Here is a 24,928-nt window from a genome sequence, read left to right as displayed (position 1 = left end):
TTACTGATAAAGATTAGGGCGTCTTTGCTTTCTTTTTCACCACTTTATGCCTTATTTGCCTCATTCTAGATTCTGTGCCAGGCCCTCCTTAGCTTCCAGGAACAAGAGACATGGGCGTGGTGCTGTGGGATAGGCATGGGCTTTGGGGTCAGATGTACTTGGTTCAAACCCAGCAGTCATTTACCCCTGTGTGACCTTAAACCAGATGACTGAACTTCTAAACCACAGTGTCACTTCCTCTGCCACCCAGGCCAGCTTGGAGCCTGCTGGTGACCTCTGCGCTTTATGCTCTTGGCATTGTTAATGAAGAATTCCTTATTTGAGGATTTATAACTTTCCCATGAGGAGCCTCCTTGCTCATCACAGTAGAAAACTTTGCTGGAGAACCAGACCTGAATTTGAATCTTGGTTTCAATTACTTGACCTGAGTCTTGGATTTTTTCATCTGGAAAATTGGTATTATGATGCCCCATACGGTTGCTGAAGATTGATGAGATAATGCTTATGAACAAAGTGACCATCACTTAACAAATGCTTTTCTTCCAATAAAAACACCTACGTGTTGGGCCCTCAAAAACTAAACCTCCCCACACCTGCCTCTTTCCATTGTTTTATTACCACAGTAATCCAGATGCCAGTGATGAAGTCGGAACTCTGTCCCAGGGACGAGAGAGATGAAGACAGGGTTTTGGGCTTCGTTTTCCAAAAAAAGTCCCATTAAAAAATCTAGAAAATGGGAGCTGGGGAATTAGCTCAAATGGTAGAGCGCTTGCTTAGCATGTGAGAGCTAGTGGGATCGATGCCTGCATTCTCCACAGCTGAATTTTATGCAGGGAGGGGCCCGCCCATCTGGGCCAGTTTACCCCGAAATGGCGGCCGTGCAGTGAGTAGCTGGGTGCCCTTAGTGGGGTGCCTTCCCCAAGGGAGAGGCGGGTGGGGGTGGGGCCTTAAACAACAACAACAAAAAAGAAAATAGATGAATTTGGTCTTTCCATTACACTTTGAAACTTTGCTTCCTTCATTTTAGCAGTGGTGGTGGCCACATTCAGGAGGAATTGGGGAGAGTTAGGAAAGGTGGCAAACTCATGTAATCTTTAGAATTTGTACAGATACAACATAAAATCCAGAAACCATAAATATTTTGACAACATAAAAATTAAATGTTTCTGCATGGCAAAAGTACCACGAAGTAAAAAGACAGACATTCAACTGGAAAAAATGATAGTAAATATATAACCAATAAGACTATTTTCTCTAATATGCAAAGAGCTCTTTTAGGTAATTAAAGTAATGAATGTGTGTTTTTTTAAAAAAGATTTTATTTATCTGTCAGAGCACAAGCAGGGGGAGCGGCAGAGGCAGAGGGAGAAGCAGGCTCCCTGCTGAGCTGAAGGCAGAAGCTTAACCGACTGAGCCACCCAGGTGTCCCTAAATGTATTATTTAAAAAGGCAAAAGATGTGAATAGGAAGTTCACAGAACAAGGAATTCAAAAGGCCAGTCAACAATTCAAAATGTGTAACCTTACACAATAGAAGGAAACCCAGTTTAAAAAATGAGATACCACTTTGAGCAAGGGGGTTGGCAAAGATTAATTGCCACATAACATGAGACCTTGGTGAGAACAAAACTCAGCTGTTGGTTTGTGGGGAAATCGTTGAGAACTTTCAGGCATGAACTTTTAGGCATTGTCTTCCAAATTAAAAGCATACATCCTAGGAACCAGCAATTCCAACTCCTTTCTCTGGATGTGTCTGTTAAGAGCCTCTGCTGTCTTTATAAAATAAATGTGCCTAAGGACACACAAGAAACATTAATAATGATTACTTTTGGTGTGTGGAGAAGAAAAGAGAGATTTGCTTTTAATTTTTCCCACTTTTGTATTGTTTGAGCATTTTAAGGAATCTGATGTTTATATTTTACTACTTTTAGAAAGTTAAATTGTGTTCCAGACATAACAGCATACTCAACAATGAAAGAGACCTTACCTCTGATCTGATGGTCTCATATTATAAATTGGTTGGTACTCAAACATTGTAACAAATGAACCATCAATGAGCAAATGCAATAGGAGGTGTTTTCTTAAAATGTTGCCTCAGATAGCAGCCATAATTCAGCAGAATGATCTCTCTGGACCTTACTGGGTCCTCTGTCACATGGCTGTGGACTTCCTTAGGGAACCTACCGTAAGCACGTTTTCCTGCCCCAGAGCCTTTCTCCCACCAGTCCAGTTTGATAGTCCCAGGCCCATAGATGTGATGCTCCTTCACGCCCCATCACACACTCCCACGCTGTCTGCCCTGGGCTTCTGGAATGTCCTGGAAGGTTCACAGTAGAGGTGGGACTTGCACAACGAGTAGGTGTAGGTGGGGATTGGAGGGTCTGAGAAGAACTACATAACAACCAAAGGGGAAAGAGTGGACAGTAGCCGTTTATTGACGGCTTACTATGAGCCTACATATTCACACATAATATGTTCTGTATTTCGTGTCAGCTTCATGACCCCTGGGAGAAGTCAGTATTATGGGCCCTGTTCTACAGGGGAGGTGACATGTTCAGAGGCCACATAGGTAGTGAAGCAGCTGAGCTGGAATTCAAATCAAAGCCTGTTTGCCCATCACTGAAGGCCCAGCTCTTCACCCCTGCTCTACAGGGGCCTCTCATGCACGATGTGGAGCTGGGCACCAGGAGAAGGGTCTGTCCACTGTCCCATGGAGGGTCACCTTAGGATTTAGCTCTAGGAGTCATGGTGCTGGGCCTGCCCCAGAGATACTAGACCCTGGAAAGCATCCAGTCCTAGGCTGTGGTAATTGTGATCTTGTGTGTTTGCAGATGGGGGTGCCGGGCAGGAGGGATGCCGAGAGAAATGTCTGTTCCGGTGGAGTCTGAAAAGAAAGCAAGGGATGATATTCCTTCCCGGGAACGGAGACCGGGCTGGCCTTGAATCATGACCCCTGTGGTCGCCGATTCAGCGCATTGCGTGTGTCCTAGGCTGCAGAGTGCTGAGGCAGGCAGTTCGTCTTTGATTTTCCTTTTCATCCCCCATGACAACCACCACATAGCTTTTCCTGCGGTCTGGCTGGGTTCCCACTACCAGGAGAGGCTCAGAACTGGAGTGCCTGGAAAAGTTGCCCATGGCCACGAGAAGGGCCGAGGCATGCCCCGTGGGGTTGAGGTTACTCCAACTATCGAGCACCTGTAGCTAGTGGGGTTGGGAGGCTCTCCAGATGTCAGGGAGGGGACAGGGAATTAGCGCCCTTGAGGAAGAACACTGAAGTCACGGGGGCAGATGCCAATGACTTTTCTTGGACAGGTTCCTTCAGTCCCCGCTGGTGAGGGTGATTTTGCTTTTCAGTCTGAGAGGCGGCCCTAACTCTGAGCCCAGAGGACTCCAGTGTGGGGACTGGGCCGTGAGTGGGTGCCTGGATGGATCGTTTCTAGTACTTACGGAGTGTGTCCTAAGTTCTTGGCACTGTGTTGGGTAGTTGAGGCACATTATCTAGTTTTTCACCTCACAACAACCACCTGAGTTAATGATGTTCCCATTTCAGAGGTGAGGCGGCTGAGCCTCAGGAACTGGCCACGGCCAAAATGTGGCCAGATATCTGACAAAGGTCACGTGGGCTCCAGAGCCAGGCTGTGTATGTCACCACCACCAGACCACGGTGTGTGGAGGCAAGTCCCACAGAATCTTGGCTGGACGACAGCCCTCTCCCCCAAGTTGCCCCTTCGGACTGTAGAGGCTGTGGGTAGTGCCCTCAGGGAGCTGGGCGCAAGTAGCTTTTCTCAGGGCCAAACAGCTACTGCTGCTCAGAGGGCCTGGGCGCAGAATGGACCCTTGTTGGCTCATTCGGTCAGAGCGTTTCCCTGCCCCGCTGGTCCATGCCACCTTAGCTTCAGTGGCCGGTCACCCAGTGGGAAACGGGCTGAGTGCTGACAAACGTGCCAGTAAGTGAATTCCCCAGGAAATAACACCGTATCCTTCCGAGACATTGTGGGCAGGGCTGTGGAAAACTGGTGGAGCTTTGCTGGTAGGGGAAGACTGCTGAGAGGGTGAGTCCACCTCCCCGAGCTCTTGCCAGCCCCGCCAGCCCCCAGCCCTGGCCTGGCCCCTGTGCCTCTTCAGCACTTCTATTCCATGCCATACAATGGAGCATGTCCCTGCAGCCAGCTGTATTGTCTAGAAGCTGGATGTTTCTTGTCTACACTGCTTGTTTCCTGGGGAGAAGGGACAGTGCCTTCCTGGTGACACCTGAAGATCTTCACCCCCTTGTGTTTGTGGACTCTCCCTGTCCCCCCTCTACCCCAGCTCTGGGGCCTGTCTGAGTGGAACAGCTGAGTGGATACCTTTGGGTCAGCATTCTCTCACATTATAATAAGCCTGGGATCTTTTTGGGGGGCACCTGATTGGCTGGTTTGCTAGGCCTCTTAATTTATAGCTATTTGGACCTCGTTCACTTCATCACATGACCCTCTTATCCTGCCACAAGACATTGCCGTCATTGTATGCAGACATTATTAAAAAGTAAATTCTGTATGGGGACCACTATTTGGCTGAAAGCCCAGGGGCCCACAGGCCTATAGCCATGCGCTGGGTGTCCCTGGGGGCATGAAGAACAAAATTGAGGTGTGGACTCCTGGGATAGGGCCTGAAGGGCCCCTTGAGCTTGATGGGGACTTGGCTGAAAGCCCTGAAATTCTTAGCTCTTGTGAGGGGGCGGGCACTTCATAATTGGGTGTAGGACTGTGTCATTGTTTGTGTGAATTCTAAAAGTAATATAAAAGTGCTCAGCATGAAGAAACAGAATCAGACCATACATAAATGTCTGTGGTAAAAAGTAAGAAACACCGGCCACCCAATCACTGGGAGGTGACTGGTGTTTATGGAGGGACTCATGGGTTTTAAGTCTTGGCCTCTGGGAGGATCTTCTCTTTCCTGAACTCACAGCAGTCCCTTGTCTCTGCAGAACATGGAGAGTTCCTGGCTCTGGACCTCGGAGGGACAAACTTCCGTGTACTTCGGGTAAGAGTAACAGACAATGGGCTCCAGAAGGTCGAGATGGAGAACCAGATCTATGCCATCCCCGAGGACCTCATGAGAGGCAGCGGCACCCAGGTAGGACCCTCCTCAGAGTGGCCACTGGGGCTCTGGGCCCCACAGGCGCAGATGCGGCCCTTTCTCTGGTCTGGAGCGGGGAGACCCTGACTGAGGCTCAGATTTTCTGTCCTCTCCCTGCCTGGTGATCCCTTTCTATGCCCGGAGGTTGAGTGAGGCACCTCCATCAGGAGAGGTGCACACGGACCAGAGAGCGGGGAGCATGTGTGTGAGACCCCAGGGTCTGGATGGGCCGCAGCGGGTGGTGTTTTGGTTTGCCGTGTCTTTGGAGGTCTGCTTGCACAGGCTGATTAGTGACGAAAGCCTGCTGTCGGGAGGGCGGACCCACCCTGCTGGACACCTTTCTTTATGTTTCATTTCTATATAGCAATTTAGTGGTGCCATCAAACGGCAGGTCAGAACACATGGTTGTGGTCTGATATTTCGCCTGGGGCTGTGGTCGTTCTGCAGCCCTCTGTCTCACACTTGTTACCATAGCATCGTAGGAAGATGGAACTTGGCCCTTTAGCTTTGTGGTTATTTGCTCTTTCTCTTCTTGCCTATCTAAAACAGAAGAGGCATTGCTCACAGGGGTGGAAGCTTATTGAGAAAACATCAAAATCCAGCTTTGGGGATCTGGCACCGTGTGCTTCCACATTGCCCTGAATCCTGCTTAGTCATCCCCATATGTCTGTGGCCAATAGAGCATCTAGACAATAAAAGGAGTGGATAGAGAAGAAATATGAAATCCAAGTAAGAATCCTGTCTGTAATAGCCAGGAAAAAAGGAGAAAGGAGGGAATTGCACTGTGGTAATCTCCAAACATGTATTGAGCTTCTCCTGTGCGTGGGGCAGTGACTCTTGCTGGGAATCAAAGATTCCCGGCCTGTCCCCTCCCGGGCTTACCGCACAGCTGGACCACCAGAACACGCAGAAAGTAATAACGTGTTGAAGTGGATGAGTGACCCTCAGGAGGTGCTGACACACGATGACCTGTTGTGTGAAAGGCTGAGCAAAGGCTTTTTGCCTGCATTTCTTCTTTTTATCGTCACACTGGCCCTATGAGGCTGAGTGCCTCTGTTATCTCACTTTATAGATGTCGAATTGGGTTTTCAAAGACTGAGTGACTTGGCCTTAGATCATAGGGGTGGGAAGGGTCAGAGTCACAACACGAAGCCAGATTGATGTGTTTGCACAATTCCCTGGGTCTCCGTCCACTAGGTAGGCTGTGTAATGTGGTCCATGTGAGTGGTACGTCCTGGAATTAGGCAACACGGTGGTCCCAGATCCCAACTCCCTGCCCCTGCTTCCAGAGTAGTAGGCCCTCCCCGAAGGCACTGTGCCCCTACACACATGAAGTCCTGTGGCGCAGGCCCTTCGGGGACTCTCGCTCTCTCAAGAGTTCCCCCAGCAGAGCCCTCCTACAGAGGGGACTCTTCCTGCCACCACTCCAGAAGTATCTGGCCAGTTGGTGGGTGACAGCCACCGGTCTGGCATGATTCTCTGCTCTTGGGTGTCCAGGGAGACTGGTCTCCCCTTTTGGCTGCTCTGCAAAAACCTTCCTTGGGATGTTCTTCCGGTTCCTTCTTCAGCTGCTTATCCGTCCATGGGTTGGAATCACTGAAGACTTTCCTGGATGATGGCACTTCTGTAGGGATGATTCCCAGCTTGTGTGCTGGCTAGCCTTGCTGATTTTCTCTCCAACATGTACTCAATAAAAGAGCGAATAGAGGACATGAAATCCAGTAAGATGCCGTGCCAAAGTGGTCACCTTTTAGGCCTTAGGGTTTAGAAGGGTGGAGCCTTCTTACTCCTGGTGCACTGTTCTTCTCACCATACTGGACCCCCTCTTCAAAAGGGAATTTCAGACCAAGAGGAGAACATGTAGGGGAGAGACTGCCATTAGAGTCTTTATTTGTCCCTGGGGACAGCTCTGAGGGTAAGCCTGCTTTCCTTGTTTTCATGCTGGGGTTGAACAAGGGAGGTGAAGTCCCTGAGACTGTGGGATTTTAGCTCTATGGGGGTGGTCACATAGCTCCAGTATACATAAACAATGTGTTAGTCCAAATTAAAAAAAAAAAAAGTGAGACCCACTTGGAAGAAACTATAAAGCTATTGTGATATTTTACAAGTTTTGAATAAATGGAAAATTGCTATATAGAAATGAAACATAAAGAAAACTAGAAGAAAGTATAGGTGTTTATTTCACCCTAAGGAAGGGAAAGAATACTGTGCTTAAAAGCAGAAAGCAATTGGTCAAAAGACTGGAAGGAAATTCACAGTAGCCCTTTTAAAGATTTTTTTTTTTTTTTTAAAGATTTTATTTACTTATTGAGAGAGAGAGCGAGCATGAGTGGGGTGGAGGGGCAGAGGGAGAGGGAGAAGCAGACTCTGTGCTGAGCAGGGAGCCTGACATGGGGCTTGATCCCAGGACCCGGAGATCCTGACCTGAGCTGAAGGCAGATGCTCAACCGACCGAACCACCCAGGTGCCCCTATAGTGGCTCTTTTAGTGGTGGAATTACTTTTTCCCTATATTTTCCTTTTCTTTTGGATCATAGGTGTCAATCTTTTAATTGGAGGAAAAAAAATGGATTTTAAACATAAAATTTAGTTAAGACCAAGACCAAATCACCAAGCCCTAAGCTTGCAAAGATTTCTGAAGATCTGTGAACTTGGGCAGTATGGATCCCTGGATAAAATCTGTCTTCTAGCACACGAACTTCCACTTGAGCAGTGAATTACAGATTGTAATAGCAGCCACTTTAGATGTTTAAAGTGTATCTTGTGGGAAGGGGAGTGAGCAGTCTCAGACCAATAAGGAAAAGGAATCCTTTTCTAACCTCATGAAATGGTGCCCTTTGAGCCTTTTTATGGCAGGAAGGTGTTAGCTCTTTCTCCCAGTATCTTATCCTTAGATCATCAGCTAATAGAAGAGGAGATAGTCTTCCAATTAAGGGAGCAGATGGTCACCTCTTCCCTGCTTTTAAAGAGGCGTAGGTTCTCCTGAGCACTGTCCAGTAGAACTTTTCCCAATGTATCTGCCCCTTCCAAATATGTTAGCTACTAGCTACCTACCAGTGGCATTGAACACTTGAAATATGGCTCGTGTGATTGAGGAAGTGACTGTTACATTTTTTAAGATTCCAAGTGATTAAGATAACCACAGATGGCCAGTGGCTACTGTATAAGTGAGTACCCCTTCACTGCCTCTTCTTGTTGGCGGCACAATTGGAAAGGGAGCGGTGGATCGGGGCTGGATGAGGGAAACCGTTTTGCTTTTCCCCCTTCCTAAGCTCCCCCTTCCTTCATCTCTGATGATTGGCCTTCTCTCTTTACACAGCTTCTGCAACTTCCCTTTTTTGGATAAAGACTATTTTTACTGAACATCATTTTGACTAGACTACCAGGAAGAAGCTGCTGGGAATTTGGTCATACTGTAAATTTTGTCTCTGGTCAGCTTCCCAACCGAAGAACAGAACTTGTTGAGTATCTATCTAGAAACCTTATGTACATATTAAAATACTTGGCTTCTTCTCATGGTAGTTGGCACTTATGTGTTGGTGATCCTCTTTGCAACAGAGCCTTGTCGTTGCCTAGTCTTTGCTCTTGAGAATGTTTTGTTTTGGAGATTGAGGGTTTCAGCATCAGCTGAGGTTAATTTTGCATGTGACCAGACTGGGACAGGATCAATGCAGGAAGTTGTTAGAGCTGGCCCCCATCTAGATGGGGGTGGCCTTGTCTTCCTGGATTGCTCCCAGGAAGCATACAGCAGACGTCTGGGGAGCCAGTGGGCCTGTCAGCCTACTCTGCCACCCCCAGCCTTTCAGTTCCTTTGTAAATGCAAATACTTTTTGTTAGTGCAGTGGTTCTCAAAGCAGTGCTTCAGGATCACCTGGAGGGCCCCACCCCTACAGTTTCTGATTCAGCAGGTTTGGGTTTGGACCCTAGAATTTACATTTATAACATGATGGTGGTGATGTTGCTGGTCCAGGACCAGCAACCCCTGGGAACCCCTGGTTTAGTGGAATCTTCCTTGCTTCTGTCCGGAGAGGAAAAGGTATATTCTCATCTACCCCCCTTGGCTTTTAAATTTTGCCATCTGGTCAACCTGGCTCTTGGCATCTACTTGGTCTCTTTGGCCTCTGCTTACTTTTTGTACCAGAATGCCCCTGGCCTCAGCTTGTAAGCATCTGGAGGGGGTCACTGCCTCTCTTTGGGAATGCTGAGTGGGAAAGAAGGAAGCCATGGGCCTGTGGGCCTTGGGACTGATTGAAAACCTGGATAATTGTAAATACAGCTTTTTCTTAGGAGCTGTGGGTCCTGCTTGGCATGGTCATAGTTGTAAGGCTGCCCATCCACAAAACCCTATTTATTCTTCAGTGCTCTTCATGGATTCACTTGGTGTTTCATTTTGAAGTTAGAAAACAAAGGTAACTTCTTTGAAATGTTCCTGGGAAATGACTTTTCCAGAATGGAAGAAAAATATAAGGGTTACTTATTGTTGTTAAGTTCATTCATAGAATGCTAACAGAGAATGTCCCATTCCCTCCCTAATCACAAGAGACAGGGATGCTAGAATACTTCTTGGCAGTGAGATGGGCTGCCCCGCCCCGGCAAGACAGTCAGCTGTGCACCCATGTCAAGGGGGGTTCTGACAGAGCCACCAAGGGATGTTCTGTTCCCAGGATATGTGATGACTTTCTGATCAGCTTTACCTATGATTTCCCCTGCCTCTCACAGGGTTTTGACAGTGGTTTGGATAAGTGGTTTGGTGGAAGATAGTATTTAATAAGCACTAACTAGTTGGTGTTAAGCCCTTCTATGTATTGACTCATTTAATCCTTTTGGTAACTCTGAGGGCAGGTATAGTTTTCACCCCCATTTTATAGATGAGCAAATTAAGACTTCAGAGGGGATACACATCTTGTACACGTTCAGCTAGTTCCTTTCTGAGCTTAAAGTCTAGGTATGTTCTTAATTTCCATGCTCTTCTCCCTCCTCACTCATCTTCTTGTGTTGTGTGCTCTTAGCTGTTTGACCACATTGCAGAATGCCTGGCTAACTTCATGGATAAGCTACAAATCAAAGACAAGAAGCTCCCCTTGGGTTTTACTTTCTCATTCCCCTGCGTCCAAACAAAACTAGATGAGGTAAGATGAGGTCTTTATAGACACTTTTGTTGTTCATTCTTAGGGCTGGGAGGTCCGGGATGAACTTTGAGCCAGCTGCTTCTGTGGTTTTAGAGGCAGCTCTGATGGTTATATGAATGAGGCTGGAGTATTGAGAGTTCTGTCCTTGTGGGTGGATGGGTGTGCGTAGGTGTGGGGGAATGGTGAAGAAGTATCAGAAGTGGGGGGAGGGTCTTTATCACTCATCCCTCAAAGGACAATATGCAACCCCCCATATGTTGTACATTATCCTCATCCCTTGTAGGGAACCAGGAATGGGAAATTAGGAACTCCTTTGATGTAGCGTTATCATGATAAAGCTCCTTGGAAGAAAGATGTCTGGGGAGTTAATGATGAGAGTCTCTTATTTTGGCATTTCTAAAGCCTGTTCTTTCCACTTCTTGGGGGCAGTAGATCATGAAGGAATCATTCATTTAATCTTCTTTCTGGGGCTTCGAATGGGTCCCAATTTCTCTTTCCTAGGCTAATCAGGAAGCAGTATGAATATTTAAGCACGGTTGGAGTTTAGCTTAGCTCCGTGGCAGAGGTCTCCACTTACTAATGGTTGTTTGAGTAGTGTGGTCTGGGTTTTGTGAGGAATCAGTGTTCATTCCTTGGTCATTTTTTCAGAGTTTCCTGGTCTCCTGGACCAAGGGGTTCAAGTCCAGTGGTGTAGAAGGGAAAGACGTGGTTACTCTGATCCGGAAGGCCATCCAGAGGAGAGGGGTGAGTAGGGGAGGCAGGGATGGGGAGAAGGGAGGTGGGGTCTGGAGGCTCTTTACATTCTTTAGGGTCTACGCTGAAATCTTTCCCAGTCTGTCTTCAAATCAGCATGAGAACCTTTTTGTAGTTCTTAAGGAGAGATTTTCTTTTCCTTCCCTGCTAGGTATACCCAATAATAATAAATTTTTTTCTAGTTTTATTGAGATATAGTTGACATACAGCTAAGTTTAAGGCATGCTTCATACTGACTTGGCATCCATTTACTGTGAAATGTTTGCCACACTGATAATCTTACATAATAAGCAGGTGCCTCTTGGGTCTTCAGATTAGCATAATGGATAAATAATCTTAGCCTTGGTATAAGAAAAACCCTTCAGTCTCTAACCTGAAGAAGACTTGATTATCATATTCAAGTAAGAAGGTTGGGATGATGTTGGCATCAGGATGGAATAGGGTAGAGAGAGTACAAGATAAAGGTCTGGTCATAGGAGTTATAGGGAAAGAGGGAGAGAAAAAGAAAAGAAGAAAGAGAAGCAGAAGGGGACAGCGATGACAAGATGGGCTCTTGTGAATGCAGTGATGTCTATAAACTAGATTGCAGGGCTGGTGGCCTCCATGGAGAGGACAGGCAGGGTGGGGAGTGAGTCACTGCTGTCAGACTGGATCTGGACCCAATTCCTAGCTCTAACCTTCTTTGGCTCCAAGTAGGATTAGTAAGGGGGCAGCCCTAATGTACCTGAGCTGTGGGTCTTGCTGCTCTTTCTCTCCACCTTCACAATCATAACCTTTGTGTGATGGTGAAGATCAGAGCCCCACTTTTATCCCTGCAGGACTTTGATATTGATATCGTGGCCGTGGTGAACGACACAGTTGGGACCATGATGACCTGTGGTTATGATGACCAGAATTGCGAGATTGGTCTCATTGTAGGTGAGTGAACACTGGGTGTGGGGGGCTGGTGCTGGCTAATGGATGGGGTATGTGGGCTGGAAAGGGAGGAGGGCTCCCTGGCCTGGATAATTCTTTGTACTTCATATTAGAAGATGATGGTACAGTCACTTTGGAGGGCTGAGCCAGAACTTACAGGTTGGGGGTTGTGGATTGGATCATGTTGGGATACTCCAGGAGCCTGCACTGAGCAATCCCAGCCTCTCTAGCTGGTCTCAGGATGCTGGAGTAAGAGGGAGATGGGGGCTGGGGAGAGGCTGGTTGGTGCAGGTGGGTGTTGAGCAGTCCCTTGTTTTGGCCAGGCACGGGCAGCAACGCCTGCTACATGGAAGAGATGCGCCACATTGACATGGTGGAGGGCGACGAGGGGCGGATGTGTATCAACATGGAGTGGGGGGCCTTCGGGGACGATGGCATACTCGATGACTTCCGCACTGAGTTTGATCAGGAGATCGACATGGGCTCCCTGAACCCCGGGAAACAACTGTGAGCAGCAAGCCTTTGTGCGGTGGGCTCGTGGGGGTGGACTCAGGAGCTGAGCTGGGGGTTGACCAGAGCTGGGGGGTGGTTCTCACTTTTGCGTTATAGTGTTATATACCCGAAAGGTTGGTTATGGGGGTGGTGTGCTCATCACATGCATCATGACTATAAATTGCTAAGAGGGCTCTGAAAACGAATAAACAAGTGGACAAACCAGATTATAGGTAATTTGGCTTTGTCCTTCAGAGGCATCATTTTAGAACGTCATTTCCTGAGTGTTGGCCCTGCTCTTTCTTCCACCTTCAATGTGTAAGCTGTCCATAGAAACAGTTTGTGAGACACAGAAGAGTCATCTTGACATGGCCAAGCTTAGGGTCCCTGAAAGCTGTCATCGTAGGTCCCACCCCTGCCACTGCTCAGGGGATGAGGCTTATGACACTTGCCTCCTGCACACTGGCTGAGGCCCCGACTCTGACCTCTGGTAGAGCTGCCTGCGAGCTGAGCTGGAGCCGGCTGTAGGCAGACCCGGGGCCTCTGGAAAAGCTGGTTTAGGAGCCTCCTTGGCCACTTCCCTGGACCTGTGGCCCAGGACCACGAGGGTCTCCAATGTTTTGCACCTTGAATGTTATATTCTCCAGCCTGGCTAAACTCGGTTTTTAGGTACTTTTGACGGTTACAAAACATTATTTCACTGTCATTATTACACCAACATTGACCCAATGTCCCTATGAAAGATATTGAAACAGGGATTGCTCTAAGCTCTGAAGGCAATTACAAAATGTTTTGAGCAATTCAGGCCCCCTCTGGTCTTCTTGTTGCTATGACTGTTGCAGGAAAGCTTCTGGCATAGATCTCTGTTCAGAGAGGAAAACCCGACTCTATAAGCCAGCTTAGCAATGGGCTGTCTTTTTCTGTACAGGGAGAGTCCTTGCTTTCTCAAGGCATGGTTATTTAAGTCACAGGCTTCTCCCACATATTGAAGCATGAGTCCACTTGTAACTTTCATAGGAACGCACTGGCTGTGTCTGCCATGGCTGATGAGAATTTATGGACTGAAAAGTCACTCAATCAATGTCTGCCTCCAAGAATGAGGCACACCCAAGCCATTCAGAGGAGCTGTATGCCCTTCAAAGTGTCCGATGACAGAATTGCCAGCCCGGCCTTGGCAACACACCACTGGCTCAGCCTGAGACAAATCAAAGGCTGGGAGGATATCGACTACAAAGGGTCAGCCATGGTAGCCCAGAAGTCATTACTAGGCCCCAGGAGGAACTTTTTCCCACTCTTGATGTATTTCTAAATATTTTCCTAAATGTTGACTGAAACAAATTTTGAATTAAAAAAAAAACTGGAATAAAAGCTTTTATAAGTCACCCACACTTCAGAGCCCCACTGGACCTGTCCGCTGTCTGCCGTCGAACTAGCTATTTTGGAGAAGGTGGAGAGGCCGACATGAGTTGCTTAAAGATAAAGCCAGGCAGCCTCCCACACAGTGTACCTGTGCTGGTGCTTGAACAATTTACATGCACCCTCTGTTCAGGCAATTTTGCCAGCTCTGCCCTGAGCTCCAGTTCCACCATACCTGGCCCTGGGTCTCGGGTGAGTCACTTCCTGAGGGCCTGGCTTTCCTGTCTTGTAGATTGTACCAGCTGACGTCATAATCCCGTAAACCGCCCCCCCCCCCCCCCCCCCCCGCGCCTCGCTCTGGGTTTCTTCGCTGAAGCCCAGCCTAGGTAGTGTCCGCTGGCCCTGGGGGACCTCCTCTCTAGACCCCAGATGCTTAGATACCCAGAAAGGGCCTTCTGGCTGCAAATAACTGCAAACAATGGTGAAGGTTCGGTTTCTCCTATCACACCATTTGAGCCAGAAAGACTGGCTTCCAAAGAAAACAGCATCACCTAGTGTTGAAAAAATAAATCAGCTGATTGCTCTCAGCTTGGGGGCAGCCCTCTGCCTTTATAGAACATGCCTTTATCTCGTCACCTGCCTGCTCAGAAACTTCCAAGGTGTCGCACTCCCAGATTCCCACGGCAATCTGATGTTTAGAGCTTCTTCTTCGCATCTGTCCCAGCCTGCCCTTCTAATCCTGCCCATTACCCCACCCCCAGCCCCGGGGTTCTTTTCACCCTCTTTCCTAGAAATCCACAAATGACCTTCCAAGGGGAGGGCAGTGTGAGATGTTGCTGGGCCCATGCCACTAATTGGATCAGATTGGCCTTCTTCTCTTGTATATAAATATTGAGGCTCCTCAAAAGGTTTCATTTTAAAAAAGTATTTCCTTGCTAGAGAAAAAAATTTAAAAGTCACTACCCTACATGTAACTTACTTTCCCTAAAATCCAGGCTGTTCCACAATGTTCCATATGCCCTTTCCCTCCACAGTTGAAGCCCAGCCTGCCTGCAGAGATGGAGCAGACGCCCACACCCTACAGCCTCCCCTGAGCTGTCTCCTCTCTGCACATCTTATTCCCAGCAATGCCACCCAAGTTAGCACTCTGTTGTGCACCAGCTTGCCTTGCGTGCATGTTGCCTCCACGTCCGCGGGGAAGTTGTGAGTTCACTGACAGCCAGGACTGTTCTTTATTGTCTGGTCTGTATCCCTGCAGATTCGAGAAGATGATCAGTGGGATGTACATGGGAGAACTGGTGAGGCTTATCCTGGTGAAGATGGCCAAGGAAGAGCTGCTTTTCGGGGGGAAGCTCAGCCCAGGGCTCCTTGCCACTGGCCAGTTTGAGACCAAAGATGTTTCAGATATCGAAGGGTAAGCTTCCGGGTCCCTCTCTGTTCACCGGGTCTCCGGAAGGGTGGACAGGCCATTGGGGAATGAGGAACGGGAACCAGCCCTTGACCCTTCAGATTTGGACAGCAAGATGGTCTTGTGCAACGTGGGCCATGGCAGGCCTCTGTCTTGACTTGAACTTTTCAGAGAGTCTCCACCCTTGTCCCAAGTGGCTCCTGGTGCTGCATGGGTGGGGGTGGAGCTTGGCTTAATGCCCGAGGCTCCAGTGGGCCCCTTGGGGACTCATGCATTTACTTTCCCTTTTCCTGAAGCTCTGACATTTCTTTCTCAGTTGGTGATTCTCCAAAAGGGCTCTGTCCTGACCCCTGCTTCCCTAACAGAAGAATAGGTCTTCGGCTGGCCCTGAGATTTACCCATTTAGTTCCAGTACGTATAGCTGAGGCCTGCATTTCACAGAGTGGCATGGATGGGAGTGAGGATGGCCTGAATCTTGTTTTTCAGTTAACAGTATCCAAAGAGTTGGGCCCAGTTTCCCGTTCTTGAGAGTTCCACTTGTCGCTTGAGGAGGCCCTGTTGTTTCAGGGACCAGATGGTGGAGAGGAGGGGAATTGGGTGCTAAAGGGAGCAGTGAAACCGTTCCAGTGACCTCAAGTGGAAACTCTTGAGGGAATTGTGCCTGCTTGTTAAACCCCCAGGGGATGGAAGAGTGCGTACTTGTGAGGTGCTTAGCTCCGCTGAGAAGACTGTGAAGTTCATGGCAGCACACACTAAGCACAGCCTCTAGCATGGGTTAAAGCAGTGCCCGTGCCGTTGTGAAAGGCAGCGAGCTGGCTGCTTCACAGAGAGGGAATGGGGTGGGCTCCGCCGCTGGGTGGTTGGTGGCAGGGACACTGTTCCCTCTACCCCCAGATAAGCAAGCATAGCTCATTCTCTCTCTCTCTCTCTCTCTCACACACACACACACTGACACACACACTGACACACATAGCTTGGTGTGTAAAGCCATAAGAACAGTGTCTTGTCCTTACTTAGTATGTGCATAAAAAGTACTGCTTTTCCCATTGGAAAAAGAAGCACCTGAACCCTGTGTCTGTGTGTCTGGGCGAGGAGCCTCCTGTTGGCTCTGTTGTGTTTTCCCCTTATTCTACCTTCCCATCAATGGGCAGAGCCATGGAGGGCGTGTCTATCCTCACTGGGAGATGGCGCTGGCCCCCCTGGGTTGGGCACGTGCCCACATGCTGTCCTTTTCTTTCCCAGGGAGAAGGACGGCACCTGGAAGGCACGTGAGGTGCTGGTGCGGCTGGGCATAGACCCGACACAGGAGGACTGCGTGGCCACTCACCGGATCTGCCAGATCGTGTCTACGCGCTCAGCCAGCCTGTGTGCGGCCACCCTGGCGGCCGTGCTGCGGCGCATCAAGGAGAACAAGGGCGAGGAGCGGCTGCGCTCCACCATTGGGGTGGACGGCTCTGTCTACAAGAAGCACCCACAGTGAGTCAGCGTGCCCAGACCCCCCAGCGCCATGGCCCCCAGAGCACTCGAAGACCCCTGACAGGCCTGCGAGAGACCCTAGTGACTCCACGGCCAGCTCTGTTTTGCCTTCTGGGGCGGTGGAGGTGGACCGTAGCTTGAGGGACTTTGTAGGATAAGCTCCCAGTTGGGCATGTGGGGGTCGGGAGGGTGGCATCCTTGGCAGGGGTGGAGGCGATTCCTGAGGGCTCCTGATGCCTGGAGCTCTAGCCAGGGCTCTCCTGGCCACGGGGCTCTGTCTGCCACCCTCTTGTTGAGGAGTTCGGGTTTCTCTGTACTTGTTTCCTTGACGCTCATGTTTGTGGATGGTCTGTTCAGGTGGTGTGTGTTCTGACAGAGGACACCCTGGCACAGCCTCTCTGGCTGACCAGGGCATTGAACTGATCCTGCACTTCCCTCCATGGTTGGTCCTTTGGGTCCTAAGTGCCAAAATATTCAAATTTCAGTTGGCACCTGGCCGATCTCTCTCTTGTGCCCACTTCCTATTTCATTTTTGCTGGATTCGAGCGCCAGTTCCGTGTGCCTTCATTAACTGAATCAAGGTCTCCGCCCTGGTCTTCTAGTCCAGGGCTTCAGAAACACGAAAGTGCACGTGAATCACCGGGGGATCTTGTTAAGAGGCCGAGTCTGATTCGGGGGGTCCAGGCCGAGACCTTGTCTCTGGGCCCCCAGGGGTGCTTGTTGCCCACAGACCGCACCAGGGACAGTGAGGCCCCAGAGACCGTGGCTCAGCACAGCCACCACCCGAGGAGTTCTTGTTGAACACACCTGTGGTCTTGAGCTGTTCAGACGGCCTTGGCATTTTGGGCAGAAATTGGCCAAAGAGACCAAAGTCCAGAAGAGCATTTCTCCTTTTCCTGTTCTGGGTTTTCCGCAGGCAGCGTCTAATGAAAGGGGCACTGCTGGTGTCCGAATCCCCCGATTCCGAGGCTGATGTATTGGGTGGAGGAGCCTCGGCTGTGGGATGGGGAGGTCTTAATGTGACTGTGTGCGAGGGTAGGGGCCTCCTACAGCGGCCCTTTTCCCTTCCCTCTGCTGGGGTGGTCACAGATGACTCTCCGAGCTTGAACAGTGTTGACCGAGAACCTGGGGGTGCCTCCCGGCCTTGCGGCTGAGGCAGCGAGCCCTTCGCACCCTTGACCCTCACCGTGGACCCCCGTCTCTTCCCCTCTCACGGCGGCTGCAGCTTTGCCAAGCGTCTTCACAAGACGGTACGGCGCCTGGTGCCCGACTGTGACGTCCGCTTCCTGCGTTCTGAGGATGGCAGCGGCAAGGGGGCAGCCATGGTGACGGCGGTGGCCTACCGGCTAGCTGACCAACACCGAGCCCGCCAGAACACCCTGGAGTCTCTGAAGCTGAGCCGCGAGCAGCTGCTGGAGGTCAAGAGGAGGATGAACGTGGAGATGGAGCGAGGTCTGAGCAAGGAGACTCACGCCATTGCCCCCGTCAAGATGCTGCCCACCTACGTGTGTGCCACGCCTGATGGCACAGGTAGGCGACAGGGCTGCCACTCAGCTCACCGCGGTGGGCCTTTGTCCTGCTGTCGATGCCCCGGCAGGACTCCCTCCGCCTTAGCATTGGATATTGGGACCAGTACTAGAAAATGCTAGCGTTCAAGAAGTTCAACCCAGGGGCGCCTGGGTGGCTCAGTCGGTTAAGCGACTGCTTTCGGCTCAGGTCATGATCCTGGAGTCCCGGGATCGAGTCCCGCATCAGGCTACCTGCTCGGCAGGGAGTCTGCTTCTCCCTCTGACCCTCCTCCCTCTCATGTGCTCTCTCTCATTCTGTCTCTCTCAAATAAATAAATAAAATCTTAAAAAAAAAAAAAAAGTTCAACCCAGCCATTCCTCTGCTATAATTTTTTTTTAAGATTTTATTTATTTATTTGAGAGAGAGAGAACGAGAGACAGAGAGCAGGAGAGAGGGGAGGGTCAGAGGGAGAAGCAGACCCCCCGCTGAGCAGGGAGCCCAATGCGGGACTCGATCCCGGGACTCCAGGACCATGACCTGAGCCGAAGGCAGTCGCTTAACCGACTGAGCCACCCAGGCATCCCTAAACATCAGTATTTTTTTTTTTTTTTTTTAAGATTGTATTTATTTGCGAGAGAGAAAATGAGAGACAGAGAGCATGAGAGGGGGGAGGGTCAGAGGGAGAAGCAGACTCCCTGCTCGGCAGGGAGCCTGATGCGGGACTCATCCAGGGACTCCGGGATCATGACCTGAGCCAAAGGCAGTTTGCCTAACCAACTGAACCACCCAGGCGCCCCCTTCTGCTGTAAATTGAGTGATAATAATGATAAACACTTACTGAATGCCTACAATGGGTCAAACGCTTCTGTAAGCATTTTACACAAAATTTAATTCATTTAATCTTGAACTATTAACAGAGATTAGTACTTAATTTTGTTAACAAACTAATATGTTTGTCATAAAATTGAGGCACAGAGAAATGAAGAAACCTGCCCAAGTTCCCACGGCTGGAAAACGGCAGAGCTGGGATTTGAACCCAGGAATTTTGGTTCCAGGGCCAGTTCTTATAAGCCCTGGGTCAGGGAGTTGGCACACGAAGGCCCACGAGCTCGACCTGGCCCGCTGCCTGTTTTTTTTAAATAAAGTTTGACTAATACGCAGCCACGCCCCTTTGTCTACGCCTTGTTTGCGGCCACTTGTTGCTACCATGACAGAGTGGTGTGGTTATAGCAGGGACTGGCTCACAAGACCTCAAAAGTTTCCTGCCCGACCCTTCCTGGGAGAAGATTGCTGACCACGGTCTGGGTCTTGCACATTAAGAAATGGTGGTCTTTCCCCAATGCAGAGAGAACTAACATGGAGCAGGCCGGCGCTGTCCGGTTGGCACAGGAGCCTGGGCCGTGGTGCCTGCTCTACCCGCCCCTGACCTGTGGGCCCGAGGGAGCGACTCCGCCTGGCTCAGCCAGGTCCCCTTCCTCATCAGAGGGAAAGGCAGTGCCTCCTCCTCATGGCTGCGTGAGGAGTGTGTTTGAGGCACGTAGCACAGTATTACGATTGCCCAACAGAGGAGGCTTTTCTCACGTAAAAAGGTTTCCCTTCGATTTCCTTTAAAGAGTTGAACTCTGCTGTTTCTTCTCTATTCTAGAAGCTAAGATAAGGTGGCCTTTGATTCAGCACGAATGACATTTAGATTTTTTTTTAAGATTTTATTTATTTATTTGACACAGAGAGAGAGAGAGCGCGTGTACGTGTGAGAGAGCACAAGCAGGAAGGAGGGGCAGAGGGAGAGGGAGAAGCAGAAGCAGACTCCCTGCTGAGCAGGGAGCCGATCCCAGGACTCTGGGATCATGACCTGAGCCGAAGGCAGACGCTTAACTGACTGAGCCCCCCACCAGCGCCCCTAGATATTTGAGTGTACTGTATCACGTATCACAGTTTCCGGTGTCACGCAGAGCTCATTGTGACTTCTGGCCCACGTGAACTCATCTGAGGACCACTAGGGAGGTAGCAAGGCTCTGGTCCCAGGGATCTTATTTTCTTTCCTATTCAGTGGAGCACACAGTCCATCTCCCCTGAGGGTGCTGAGGGCTGCCAGAAGAGGTCTCCCTTAGGAGAAAGGACTTTATAGACCATCAATCTCTGCGGTGCTGACGTGGTGACGCTCCAGTCCATCACCTTCCCGGGTTTATTTTTCAGAGAAAGGTGACTTCCTGGCCTTGGACCTTGGGGGTACCAACTTCCGGGTCCTGCTGGTGCGAGTGAGGAATGGAAAGCGGCGTGGAGTAGAGATGCACAACAAGATCTACTCTATCCCGCAGGAGGTCATGCACGGCACGGGGGACGAGGTAAGGCAGGGTGGCGCCTCTGGGAGGGGACCCCAGTAGATACCCGAGTCTCGCCCGGGAGGACAGTGCTTTCTCTGCTCAGCCAAGGTCCCAGGGAAGGCCAGGTGGGCTGGGGCCCTGGCCTGGTCTTCCCCCAGGTTTGTGCCTGAGCGTGCATTTCTCCCGAGTGCAGCCCCCGAGCTTGTGGCCAGATCCTGCTGGGGGGGCACCCTGCCCTGGGCCGGGGCCCCTTCCTCAGAGCCTAACTTCTCCCTGCAGCTCTTTGACCACATCGTCCAGTGCATCGCCGACTTCCTTGAGTACATGGGCATGAAGGGCGTGTCCCTGCCTCTGGGTTTCACCTTCTCCTTCCCCTGCCAGCAGAACAGCCTGGATGAGGTAACAGACTCCCTGGGGGGCTTTGCCTCTGGGCTTTATTGACCCTACCCCAGCCAGGGTTTGGAGCAAGGGAGAAAGTTGAGTTGAGAGAAGGAAAAGGGCATGAGTAAGCAGTCGTGACAAGGGGCCTGTTGATGGGCGTGATTCAGTTGGAGCTGGTAGAGGTTAAGAAGATCACAATCTTTGGGAAGATGATGATGACGCTTATCAAAATACTAACAGTGAACATTTTTTTTTTTAAAGATTTTATTTATTTATTTGAGAGAGAGAGAATGAGAGAGAGCACATGGGGGTGGGGGGTCAGAGGGAGAAGCAGACTCCCTGCCGAGCAGGGAGCCCGATGCGGGACTTGATCCAGGGACTCCAGGATCATGACCTGAGCTGAAGGCAGTCGCTTAACCAACTGAGCCACCCAGGCGCCCCAGTGAACATTTTTATAGTACTTTATGCCAGGCACAGTGGTAGGCTTCCTATGTGTGTTATCTCATTTAACCCTCACAGTGACCATAGAAGGTAGGTAGGTGTTTGTATGCCCATTTTGCAGAAAGGAAAACAAAGTCTGTAGAGATGCCAAGTATCTTGTGTCAGATCAGAAGGCTTGGAAGTGGCAAGCCAAGAACTGAATTCTGGTTTCCTGATACCTGAGCCCATGTTCTCAGGGATGCTCACCAGCTCCTGCAGGACATTTTCATTCACCTCCTGTTATTTAGGTGCCCCAGTGCTTCTCTAGTCTTAGCTTTGCTTTTCATTCCTTTTCAATTTGCCTTGCGTGAGTGAAGCAGGTGGGCTGAGAGCTGGTGTGCTCAGCTATTCCGGACATGGTGTGTTGAGAACGGAGGAGAGCGGAGTACCGTGCTTGGGCTTGTTCTGGGTTGACAGTCGGCATACCAGATGTTAGGATACTATTGTCTAAGCAGTTGTTCTCGGTCTCCATCGGTCCTCCAGAAGTGTACACGCACGTTTACAAATGGACAGTGTGCGGTGGACAGAGTGGCCAGGGTACACAAGTCGTGGCTCCTGCTTTGGGGTTTCACACATGAACTGTGCCAATGGCAAGGAAGCAAGCGCAGGAAGGCATGAGTTGCCTGTGGGAACGGGGCACCAGTGGGGTACCAGAGTGATGTTAACCTGAGCACACGCCCAGAGAGCATGAACGAGACTTGGATCGGCTTCCAAGTCCAAAGAAGGAGTGGACGGGGAAGAAGGGCAGGCAGGCAGGCCTGGCTGTGTATGGGGGAGCACGGAGGCGGGAAACGTCCCAGGTACGGGGAGCTCGGTCCAGCGGGGAAGAAAGGCCAGCATTTGCCACAGGGTCCCGGAACAGTAGCCTGCATGTTGCTCAGCTGAGTTTTGTAGATGTTTCCTCCTCTTCCCCTTGGAGCTGAATCCATCATGCGCACCAGTTCAGCGGAGGTTTTGGGGTGTCCTGCAATGAAAACCCTTGCCTAATGCAGTATTTCCCAACACCTGTCACTGTGTGTCCGCTGTTACTAGGGCAGTGTTGCGTCTCGCTTTTCTGTTCTTTTCCAATTTTATTGAGATGGTAACATGCACGCCGTAGAAGCTGAAGGAGCCCAGCACCATGTTTGACTTACATATATTGTGAACTGATCGCCAAAAGTTTAGTTAACATTTGTCATCTCCTATAGAGACAAAACAAGAAAAAGAATAAAAAAGTGTTTTTTTCCTTGTAATGAGAACTCTTAGGATTTACTCTTTCATGATTTTCAAATACACTGTACAGTAGTGTTCGCTGTGTTCATCCCGTCCTGAGTACTTAACTTACCTTATCACTGGAAGTTGGTACGTTTGACCACCTTCCTCTGATTCCCTCTCCCCAGCCTTTCTCATTCCTTTGTCTCGACACATGTTTTTTCTCATGATTTTCAATGCACTGGGTTTTCAAAGCCTTCTCCATTTGCATCAGTTCACCAAAGGGAACATGAAGATCCATATTTATGTGATACTTAATGAGACATTGCTTATTATAATGAAAACATCAGGAACAAACCCATTGTTCAACACTTGGGAAATAGTTAATAAATTCTGAGCAACCTGCTGCCTCGTAAAATATGGATAAAATTCTGAGCACCCTGAGCAACCTGGAAGAAATTTCAATGATAGGGGAAAAAAACCGATGGTAAGACTCAAACATTTTTTAAGAAAAAGATAGTCTCTGCAGTATAGAAACCCGAAAAAAACACAGTTCATAAGAAGATGGAACATAGCACTCCAGTACACATGCTTCCAGGCTTTTCCTACTGAAATATTTTTCAATAGACACACCTCACTTTTCATGCCAACACGTATATATCGTGAATTATTTATCCGGTGGCCCAAGAACACCTTCACTATTTCTACCTGAATGATGAGATTCCAGGTTCATTGTATTAGATTTCATTCTGTATGTTCTAAGTTTCTGCAGGGAGCACACATATAGTCTAGCATTGTAAAAATTAAGAGCAGATGCAGGGCGCCTGGGTGGCTCAGTCATTAAGTGTCTGCCTTCAGCTCAGGTCATGATCCCAGGGTCCTGGGATCGAACCCCACATCGGGCTCCCTGCACAGCAGAAAGCCTGCTTCTCCCTCTCCCACTCTCCCTGCTTGTGTTCCCTCTCTCGCTGTGTCTCTCTGTCAAATAAATAAATAAAATCTTTGAAAAATAAATTAAGAGCAGATGAAGCAGAAGCTGGGTTCTGTCATTCCATCTGTCTGTAAGCTGGATTCTGCTTTGCTAAGATCATCCTGTTGTGTGGAAAATCAGCAGGTGCCAAGGCCCAGAGACCCCAAGCTGCCTCGACCACCTGGCGGCCTGGGGCATGTCTCCCCAGCAGCAGGGGCCTCTGCATGTGTCATTATTAAGGACCACCTGAAATAATGTCATTTGATCATTCTGTAAACTTGAAAGTGCCAAATACAAAATTTCGTTAGAGGTGTGAAGCTAATCTGTAGGCAAGACCGTTAGGTGGAGATGAGCATGCCATTGTTAGGATGTAGGTATGTAAAGCCGGATGCGGCTGGGATTGTATCTTGTTTTTCCAAATCTCCTGGGATCTGAGCACAGTGTGACACATCCAGGTTGACTTGTGGTTCCAAACTCACCTGGGCCATAAAATGCCAAGCTCGTGGCGAGGCCAGGCAAGGCCTGGAGAGACCATGGATGTGGGTGGATAGTGAGCATACAGCCCATTTATGGATTCTGGCCTTGCAGGAAGGGGCCCATGAGCCCTTGGTGCTGGTTTCCTGCTGGGCCGCAGCAGCAGAGAGGGACTGGGGACAGTACATGAATCAGTTCTCCCACATGTAAAACCACCACGTATCTGTCTGTTCCCCAGAGGGCCCCGTGACCCGGCAGCCGGCCACATTAAAGATGAGTGGCTTAGGGCGGTCTGTGAGGAGACGAGAACACTTCCCTCACTGGGGTGGTGTGAAGCCTAGTGTCACCCACCTATGGTCAGCGCACTTGTTCATGCCCGACTAGAGTTTGACAATTAAGAGACACACTCTGACTTCTGATGTAAATTGAGGAGAGGACAGAGCAAACTGCTTTTCCCAGTGAATGACACACTTCACTCCATGGCAGGGGCACTGGTGTGGTGCTTAGGGGCCCATGGAGTCGGCGGGCCTGGGGGGTGGGGGTGGGGGCGGGGAAGTCCTGCTCCTCTCCTCCAAGCTTCAGGCCTTGAGCAGATTATCCCAGAGCTGCAGTTAGTGAAAAGGGGCATTATAACGACATTTCACCAGTTTGCTGTGAGGATTAAATGATGGAACAGACACCTAACGAACTTGGGGGTCTCAAGGTCTCAAATGATGCTCCATCACGTGTGGGAGAGATGGTTGGTTATTGAAGGGGGCTGTACGACTTGGTGGTGAGGTTGGGGACTGGAGGCACAGCAGGGCCACGGGGATGACACAGGAGCCCTCCTCTGATATCCTCTTCTGATTTTTTTTTAGAGCATCCTCCTCAAGTGGACTAAAGGCTTCAAGGCATCGGGCTGTGAGGGAGAGGACGTGGTCACGCTGCTGAAGGAGGCCATCCACCGGCGAGAGG

The 24,928-nt window shown here is 49.7% G+C and overlaps 1 protein-coding gene across 3 annotated transcripts in view; it reads left to right on the top strand.

Moving 5' to 3' along the window:
- The window catches only part of HK2 (hexokinase 2), a 63,117-nt gene that overhangs the window by 30,514 nt on the left and 7,675 nt on the right, over positions 1–24,928 (top strand). For all 3 annotated transcript variants that reach the window (XM_035001211.1, XM_035001212.1, XM_035001213.1), the window contains 11 exons: positions 4,966–5,114; positions 10,126–10,245; positions 10,894–10,989; positions 11,817–11,916; positions 12,237–12,420; positions 15,020–15,175; positions 16,412–16,645; positions 17,871–18,175; positions 20,351–20,499; positions 20,758–20,877; positions 24,832–24,925. In XM_035001211.1, the coding sequence (XP_034857102.1) occupies positions 4,966–5,114; positions 10,126–10,245; positions 10,894–10,989; positions 11,817–11,916; positions 12,237–12,420; positions 15,020–15,175; positions 16,412–16,645; positions 17,871–18,175; positions 20,351–20,499; positions 20,758–20,877; positions 24,832–24,925 (1,707 nt within the window). The remainder of the gene's footprint in view (positions 1–4,965; positions 5,115–10,125; positions 10,246–10,893; positions 10,990–11,816; positions 11,917–12,236; positions 12,421–15,019; positions 15,176–16,411; positions 16,646–17,870; positions 18,176–20,350; positions 20,500–20,757; positions 20,878–24,831; positions 24,926–24,928) is intronic.

This window comes from Mirounga leonina, unplaced genomic scaffold (assembly GCF_011800145.1).
Source record: "Mirounga leonina isolate KUSES-001 unplaced genomic scaffold, KU_Mleo_1.0 Mir_125, whole genome shotgun sequence".
NCBI classification, from domain to species: domain Eukaryota; kingdom Metazoa; phylum Chordata; class Mammalia; order Carnivora; family Phocidae; genus Mirounga; species Mirounga leonina.
Note: the sequence above shows the minus strand (reverse complement) of the source record. Positions and strands in the feature narration are given on the sequence as shown.